The 8,853-nt window shown below is 60.4% G+C and overlaps 1 protein-coding gene across 2 annotated transcripts; it reads left to right on the top strand.

Moving 5' to 3' along the window:
• Positions 1-307: 307 nt before the first annotated feature.
• Positions 308-8,604, top strand: TBC1D20 (TBC1 domain family member 20). 2 transcript variants are annotated; one of them, XM_071759757.1, is made up of 8 exons: positions 308-463; positions 2,155-2,340; positions 2,715-2,795; positions 4,173-4,359; positions 5,031-5,132; positions 5,649-5,790; positions 6,393-6,577; positions 6,679-8,604. In XM_071759757.1, the coding sequence occupies exons 1-8, from the start codon at positions 400-402 to the stop codon at positions 6,947-6,949; spliced, it is 1,218 nt and encodes a 405-aa protein (XP_071615858.1). In that variant the 5' UTR covers positions 308-399; the 3' UTR covers positions 6,950-8,604. The 2 variants fall into 2 exon arrangements, with proteins under 2 accessions (XP_071615858.1, XP_071615859.1); XM_071759758.1 differs by lacking the exon at positions 308-463 and adding an exon at positions 1,722-1,893.
• Positions 8,605-8,853: the final 249 nt, after the last annotated feature.

The raw sequence follows: 8,853 nt of genomic DNA, 5'->3' as shown, positions 1-8,853 counted from the left end.
CCGTTTCCCTGTGTCGAGGCCTCCCGGGGGTTGCTGGGGCTGTGACACCGGGAGGGGGGGGGGGGGGGCTGCGGCCCGGCCCGGCCCGGGGAGCGCAGAGGAGCCGCGGCACAACGGCCCAAGGGCGGAGACCGTGCGGGAAGGAGGAGTTTGGGCCGGAAAAGCGGTGGAGGGAGCGGGAAGGACCCGGAGCAGAACCCGAATCCGGACCCAGTTCCGACCCGGCCCCGCCCCGGTCCCTGCGCCTGCGCACTCGCGCGCCGTGACGTACCGCCCGCGCGCCGGCGGCGGATGGGCGGGGGGAGCGGGCGGGGGTGGGACGGGACGGGACCGGACGGGACCGGATGGCGCGGGGAGCGCAGAGCCCCAGCCCGGCCCGGTCCGGTTTATCCGCCCGGTATGCACCGCAGAGTTCGGGAACGTGGCCCGGCGGAACCCGCTGCGAAACGGTTCGGCGGGCACGGTACGGGCCGGGCCCGGGCGGGCGGGAGGCAACGATTCCTGGGAGGCGGGCGGGGGCTGGAGCGCCCCCTGCGGGCGCGGCGGCGCCCCCTAGCGGCGGGGCGGGGCTCGGCACGGCGCTCGCAGGTCCCGGCGGGGACCGTCCCGGCGGTCCCGAACCCCCCCTCGGCCTCGGGGGTCCCGAACCCACCCTTTGGGCCCGGTCCTGCGGCTGCGGGACCATCCCAAGGTTCGGGAGCGGGCCGCCCAGCTCGGGCAAGCGGCGGTTCGGCCGGTGCCGGACTCGCCGCCGAGCCCTTAAGTTCTTCAGGCTTGGTCCGGGCCGGTCCTGGCGGCGGTACCGGGGGGGAGCTCGGCAGCAGCGCCGGGGCTGTCCCGGGTGCTGCCCCATGCCGGCCGTTGGACACAGGGCTGTTTCGGAACCGGGCGGCCATCCCGCTGCGGGCCGAACCCCGGAGCGAATAAAACCCCTCCGTGTGCCGGGGAGCTGCCCCTTCCCGGGGTACCGGTTGGGTGTCGGTGATCCCGGTGCTCCCAGCTCCTCTTTCCCGGTGTTACTGCGGCTGCCGGATCGGGGTTTGTGGGGGCACAGGAAAGGGTTTGGACCGCGGGGTTCTGGTGCCTGTTGCCCGCTGGATATCGGGGGTGTTGGGCACCGAACCCCAGGAGAGGAGCTGCTGGACTTGCTCCTTCCCTCCTGCTCCTCAAGTTCTTTGTGTGTGAACTGGAATTTCTGCTCCCACAGGCTTTGTCTCCAGAGTCTGGAGGGGACAGGGAGCAGCTGAGCTGAGGGGGTTTTGCTGCTTTGCTGGCACAAGGGGTGGAAAAGGAAGGGAAGGGAAAAGCCAAGGAAGTTGTGGTCACGGGCTGAGCGCTCCGAGCTGTAACGGCACCAGGAACTTGGTGTCTGGAGGAGGGCTGCAGGCTGTTCCAGGCTGTTTTCATCCAAAATGGGGACTTTGAGAAGGAGCAGCACCCCCTTACACAGTGGCTGAGCGGGCGGTTCCAGCCGGGCCCTCCCTGTGGGCCGGGCCGGGCCGGGCCAGCACCGGGACACGGAGCTGCCATGTGGGCAGGGAATGGACTCCCTGAGCTGCTGTCAGGGGTGGAGCCTTGGGACACAGCTGTTTCCGTGCCAGGATCCTTTCCATTCCTCCCATTCCGAATCCCATTCGGACACGTCACTTATCACAGAACCCCGGGTTGGATCCCAGGAGTGGTTTGGATCCCTCGGAACAGCCGTGGAGTAAAGGCAACGTTTGGTGCCTCATCCTCTCCTCCAGCCCAGCAGAACCTCCCTGCTGGAAACTCCTCTGGTGTGGGATATCCAGGGGCCCTCTCCCCTCCCTCCTTCCTCAGGAGAGGCAATGGGGACAAATGCCACGATGCAGTGTGAAACAATGTCCCTGCTCAGCCCCCCGGGCACGTCCTGTAAGTGCCTGTGTGCAGGCTTTGGGTTTATTCCCTCCCTGCCTCCGAGTCCCTGTGCTCCACGGCACAGTGGGATCGGGATCATTCTGGCTGATCTCCACCTACCCCATAGCTGGGGAGTGTGTGTTTGTTGGGAGGGAAGCCAACACTCTCGTGGTGCAGTCTTTATGCCCTTTCTTGTGTCTGTGCCTGTCAGTGGGAACACTTGTCCCCTGTGCTGGCGTGGCCTGTCACCTCACCCCTCTGGTGATCTCCTTACAGACTTTGACTCGAAGAAGAAAAGAAAACTGGCAAAGATTTACCAGGCCCTGAGCAGTGACCCCATCGACGTGGCCACGCTGCGGTGCTTGGCCATCGGGGAGGGAGGGCTCCTGACGGATGAGATCCGCTGCAAAGTGTGGCCAAAGCTGCTCAGTGTCAACACGGATGACCTGCCCCCTCTGCCAGGTAGGGAGCTGGGTGCCCTGGGAGGGTCTGTGCAGGCTGGAGGAGGGATGATCCCGGGTGCTTTCTGACAGGCTCGGTACCTCCATGTTTCCCACCGAGCTGCTGGGCGCAGGGGACTCACTCGCTGGAGCTTCACACACTGGTTTGGAAATACTCGACTTCCTACAAAAAAACCCAATCCCAAACGTTTTCTCTGTGCTGTGAGGGTGCTGGGGGGACAGTGCTGGTGTGTGAGTAGGGAAGGGGAGGTGCCAGGGGGCGGTGGTTTTGCCCATCCCACCTCACCCTCCGCCCTCCAGCCAGGTTTTCCCCAGCTCCCTCGCCCGGTTCTCTTCCTGCTCTCCTGTTAATTCCTGTTCCTCTTTTCTCAGCAGGAAAGGAGCTGCGAGAGGACAATAAGGATTTCCAACAGGTCCTCCTGGATGTGCGGAGGTCCCTGCGCCGCTTCCCACCAGGTGAGGGGGGGGATTCTCCTCTTCCCACCCTACAGGGGAAGGGCTGTGTCCTGGGGCTGTGTCCTGGGGCTGTGTCCTGAGGCTCCTCCTGGCACAGGCATCACTCAGAAGGTTGCAGCAGGGGATGCTCCACTGCTCTAAGAGCCTGAAGTCCAGAAAGCTTTTTCCTTGAGGGCTTCCAGCAGTTTTTTGGGGCAGTTTCCTTCAGCTGCTGCTGCTGCAGCTGGTTTTGATGAGTCTTTCCCAGTCTGCCAGCTGACTGGTGCCACCAAACAGTCACAGTCCTCGCCTGTTGTCACCAGGGTGAGGTTAGCAGAGATGGGAGTGCTTGGGGAATGTTTGTTTTTCAGTTTATTTTAGACCGTGGTCGAGCTCAGGGGTGTGGAAAGCAGGTTTGTCAGTGGGCACAACAATTTCTGGTGTCAAACAGCCACAAAACAGGGTTCATATACCCAGTGTAAGAGAACTCTGACACTTGTGCAGTTGGGTGGTTCTGCCAGGTGGCTGGTGCCTTGTTGTGCTATTTATAAAACACTTAATCCAGCAGCTCTGTGACTGCAGAGCAGTTGTTCTTTTGAGCCAGAATCTGCTTCCCCCTCCTGCCACTTTTGTTTTGTGTCACTGTTGAATCACTTTGATTTTTCTGGAGTGCAGATGCTGTGAGCCTGCTGGATTCCTGAAGGCTCTGCTAGAACAGGGCCTTCTGCCCTCCAGTGACAGCCTCCTGCCTATTTTTAGCCACACGTAGTGAAGCAGGGAGAAAAGAGAACTTCATCCCTGCAGGATCTCCACTGGGACTTTCTGCTTGGCCCTTGAGCATTTCTCTGTTGACAAGAGCTGCCAGGAACCGGCTGCAGCTGTGTGGCAGCAGAGTTCTTCCTGTCACACCCTGTCCCTAAACCCCTGTCCTCAGCAGGGGACTGATACCTGACGTGGTGATGGAGGCCTGACGAGCTGGTGCAGTTGGCACAGTTTCTGTGAAAGTGGGTCCTGGGTAATTTTTTTTATAGAACCCCTGGGAAATTAAAAATGAGGCAACGTCTTCAGCAGTGCTGGCTGAGAGCCTCAGCAAGCCCTGCTCCCCTCTCCGACCCTGACTTCTCCCCAGGTAGGGAGGGGCACTGCAGCTCCAGAGATTAAACACCCACACAACAGCTTCCCCTGAGCTAGCAGAGTTTTTTTTGGGGTAGGATTTTGGGATACTTTTCTTGCTCTCTTTACCCCTTGCACCCCCATCCCTTGGGGACGGGCAGGCTGGAAAATGCTCAGGTCCTCTCCTTGCTTACCACAGCCACGCTCACTCCTGGGGCAGGCACCAGCAGGGGACACAGCTGGTGACACATCCTGTCCCACCACCACGTGTTGCTGTCCCCACAGGGATGCCAGATGACCAGAGGGAAGGTTTGCAGGAGGACCTCATTGACATCATCCTCCACGTCCTCAAACGCAACCCCCAGCTGCACTACTACCAGGGCTACCACGACATCGTGGTCACCATCCTCCTGGTGGTGGGGGACAGGCTGGCCACTGCCCTGGTGGAAAAGCTCTCCACACATCATCTCAGGTACTCGGGGAGGGTTCAGCTGGAGGACAGGAGCCACCTGCCTGTCCTCGGGCCGTGGGGACAGCGGCGGCTGCGGGGAGGGGCTGGGGCTGTCCTGGGGTGAGGCCATGGCCAGGGGGTGCTGTGGGAGAGCAGCCTGGCCACGTGTGGCTTTGCAGAGAGTTGTCCTCTGGGGAAGGGACAGTTGAAAGCTTGGAGCATGTCTCGAGGCTGAGAGCACTGAGGTGTCTTGTGTTATTCATCCCCCTCTGGCGGGGCCTCTGTGGCACCAGAGCCTCCCTGGGCAGCGTGGGCTCTGCCACCGGTGTCCTCAGCTCCACATCAAGTGACTCTCCTGTCTGTGCACTGAAATGAGAACAAACCCACGTCTGGGAAGTGGTGTGGAGGGATTCTCCCTCCCCTCCCAGGCAGGGAGTTAGATTTGGAGTGCACTGCAGCAGAATAAGAAGTGTCAGTTGATAGAGTGTCATTGGGCCCAGGATCAGCCCTCTGTGTCCTGCCCAGGTGGGAAGAGGCTGTCCCAAAGGGACAGAACTCCTTGGGGCTGGGGGCCACCCTGCCAGCAAAGCTGTTTATTGCAAAGCCATTTATTTACTTCCTGGCTGCTTCCCTGGAGGGAAGAGCTCACTGATGTTGTTGCTTCACAGAGCTTCTTTTCAATCTGTCCTCAGGGCTTTTATGAACCCAACGATGGACAGTACCAAGCACATTTTAAATTACCTGATGCCCATCATAGACCAGATGAACCCTGAGGTGCACGACTTCATGCAGAGGTACACAGACCTTCCCTCCCAGCTCTGCCCAGCACCAGCGTGTCCCCAGTGCCACAGAGCAGCCCAGATCTGATGGTGACAGACCCCAGCCATCTGGGACTCTGCTTCTGAGCAGACCCAAACCTGTGCTGCCTCTCTTGAGGGGTTTTCCATGGTGCCAGCTTCACCCCACTGGTCTGCACCCATCCTGGAGAGGCTGAGGGGTGGCAGATGGTGTCACACAAAGGTGCCACAGCTGCTTCACATCCCCAGTGTTGTTCCTGGTGTCACCTTGCTGTAGTTTGATGCTGGCTCTGGGGATCACTGCCAGGTTTTGCAGCAGGGACACACAAGTGTAAGCCAGGCAGGTGAAAGCAGAAGCAGGAAGGTAAGTGGGGAGGGTTCAGTTCCAGAGTCCTTTTCCAGGCGAGTGTCTCCCATTTTATGGTGTCTTTGGCTTGATAACCAGGAGTGCAGCACCAGGAGCATAACAGTCCTGCTGATCTCACAGATGTAACTGGTTTTGTCTCTGTGCAGTGCTGAGGTGGGAACTATCTTTGCTCTCAGCTGGCTGATCACCTGGTTTGGGCACGTTCTCTCTGACCTCAGGCACGTGGTCCGATTATACGACTTCTTCCTGGCTTGCCACCCCCTGATGCCCATTTATTTTGCTGCCGTGGTAGGTACTGGGCAGAGTGGTCTGGGGGTTAAACTGAACCACACCAAGGTCTTGGTGGTTTGGGGCTGTAGAGGGGTTGCTGGCCAAGGACAGGTGGGATCAGGATTGCTGGAGGCAGCCTGGGGGTGTCCAGGTCTGCAAGCTGCCCCAGTTCCCTGCTATGGGAGCATGGGAGCAGCATTTCCTGGGGTTTTTCTTGGCTGTGATGTCCTGGGGAGGTGCACCTCTTGTTGAGGTGCCTGTGGGACTGTGCTGTGCATCTGTCTGCTCCTCCTACAAGAAGCCCAAATAAATCTCTTTTTGAGGGCAGGCTGTGAGGTCGAGCCCTGCTGAGGTTCTTCCCACATCCCTGACCTGCCAGCAGCAAGCTGTGCTCTGAAGATGGAAATTCCCAGAAAGGGTCTTCCCGTGGCCTCAGGATCTCGGAAGGGGTCGGGGGTGTCTTCCCTGACAGGGAACTCTTCCCTGCAGTGTGTCCTCGTGAGGAAGGGCAGTTCTTACAGCTGGGAGCAAAATGCTTCACTCCTGTGGCTGTGAAGGGAGGGCCAGCAAGTGACAGGGGGTCCCTGCATCCCTGGGTGTCCTCAGTGCTCTCCTTCCAGATCGTGCTTCACCGGAAGCAGGAAGTCCTGGACTGTGAGTGTGACATGGCCTCTGTCCACCACCTCCTCTCCCAGATCCCACAGGACCTTCCTTACGAGACTCTGATCAGCAGAGCTGGAGACCTTTTTGTCCAGTTCCCACCATCCAAGCTGGCCAGGGAGGCAGCTCAGCAGCAGGCTGAACGGTGAGGGGGTGCATCCCCTGCTTACCCCCTGAACATCAGCTGCCAGGAGGCTGCTCCCCAGGGCTGGGGGACACTCCCTGACCTCATTTCTTCTCCTCCAGAACCGCTGCTTCTGCTTTTAAGGTTCTGGAGTTGGCGTCAGCGCAGCAGAGACGAGACGCTGTGTTGAGGCAGCGCTTCAGGAAGTGGCCCCGAGGGGAGGAACGGACAAAATCCATCCTGGCAAAGCCCAGGATGCCCAGGACCAGGACCAACCGATTTGCCAAGCTGGCAGTGATGGGGCTGGCAGTGATGGGGCTGACGGTGGCAGCCGCCGTGGCGAGGAGTGCACTGGAGTGGGCACCCAAGTTTGAACTGCAGATTTTCCCCTGAAGGCAGAGGGAGGACCATCCCTGCCTCCTGCAGGGAAGGGGAGGTGATGTCTGGTGAAAGGACCTGTCCGGAAACCACCGGCCTGAAGATGAGTTTGCTGCCTCCAGTGACACTTTTGGCCTTTGTGACAAAGACTGAAGGGAACCAGCCCGGCAGGACTGTCCCCCACCCAGATGCTCCCCTTCTCTCCTCCCCTGCAGGGGTGAGGAGGGGTTGGACACCACCAGAGGACCCGGAGTGATGGACAGGTCAGGTTCTTCAGGGGATGGTGTGAGGGGAGAGCCCGGGGTGGGCTCTGCTGGAACGGGGTGATTGGTGTGGAGGGCAGTGTCACAGCTGGGCAGAGAAGGGGGCTGTCACAGAGCCCTCTGTGACATTCCTGTGCAGGCAGCCTGTGCTCCTGCCCTTTCCACGGCCTCCAAGCAGAGCCAGAGCCCTCCCAGAGCAGGGAACTGGCTCCAGTGCATCACACTCACTGCCTCCCTGCTGCCTCCTCTGCAGCCTGATCCAGGAGTGGGGCAGCAGGGCTGGGGACAGGAGCAGGACAGCTGGGGACAGCCCTCTCTTGCTGTTGCTCCTTCCTCAGGTGAGAGCTGAGGTGTGTGCTGTCACATGCCAGATCGTGTCACCACCAGAGCTGGTGGCACTGCCAGCCCCCGCTGCAGGCTCTGCTGCAGAGAAAGGCTTTTTCCACCTTGGGGAACACTTTGCACAGGACAGAAGTGGTTGGCAGCAGGAAGTCTTGTCTTAAATCTCTCCCGTGAGCCCTCAGGCTGCAGTGTCACCCTTTGAAATGACACAAGTTGAGGGTATTTTCCTGGAAAGGCCACCCCCAGCCCTGCACAGCTCCCATTCCCCCCCAGCCCTGTGCAGCCCCAGTGCTCCCCACCCTCCCAGCTCAGCAGCAAATCCTCCTGCACGACTCAGTGTCCCACTGAGACGAAGCCAACAGACACTCTATGCCTCTACCTCTCCCCTGAGCTCTTCAGTCTCCTTCAAGTGCCCTTACCCATCCCTTAACCTCCCCCTCTAGCCCCCCCACCCTTGCTGTGTTGTGCCCAAAGCCATCTGTGCCGTGCCCAGGGACCGCACCCCCCAGAACCTGCTGTTGGGTGAAGAGTTACAGATTTTAGGATAGAAAAGGAAACTCGAGTCGTGTCCTGGGGAAGCTCAGCACCCTCCTGTCCCAACCCCCAGCCTGTCACCTGTCCCCTGGCTCTCCGGAGGTGCCTTGGTGGCTGGAGGACATGCTGAGAGTTGTCACCCAGCCCTGCCCCCTCCCCAGGGCAGCGGGGCAGGGGGTGGGGGGTGTGGAATTCAGCACTTTAGGAATGGGTGGTGCAGGAAAGGCTGTGGTGATGGGGGCGTGGGGGGAGGGGGTCTCTCAGAGGTCCCAGGAGCCCTCTGTACACTCCCCACTGCCCCCAGGGAGGGGGTGGCTGGAGGACCCTGCTCTAGAGAAGCCCCTGCCCCCCCCCCCCACTCTCTGGCCGTGTTGCACTTTAGTTGTTGCGTTGTCCCCAAGGAGAGGAAGGGCCTGGGAGGTGACAGTCACTGCAGGTGCTCCAGTTCCTCTGTACAGACTTTACAGACCCTTGTAAATTCAGATTTGTACAAATTCCAAACTGTGTAAAATAAAAAGTTACTAAACCCTCCCCCCTCCCTCCCCCTGTCCCTGGGGGCTGCTCTCAGGGCACCTGGGGGCCCAGAGCTGGCTCATCCCATCCCTGCACTCACTGATCCCCATGGCCTCCTGCCCAGCAGCCCCGTGGGAAGAGGAGCTCATCATTTCCTCCCCCTGTCCCTGTGGGGGGCTGGATCCAGCCCCAGCAGGGCCCCAGCACCCTGTGTGCAGGATCAGGCCCCACATCAGGCCAGCAGCAGCCACCCAGGGGCAACCCCGG

This window comes from Heliangelus exortis, chromosome 16 (genome assembly GCF_036169615.1).
Source record: "Heliangelus exortis chromosome 16, bHelExo1.hap1, whole genome shotgun sequence".
Taxonomy (NCBI): domain Eukaryota; kingdom Metazoa; phylum Chordata; class Aves; order Apodiformes; family Trochilidae; genus Heliangelus; species Heliangelus exortis.
This window is presented reverse-complemented; position numbering and strand designations above follow the sequence as displayed.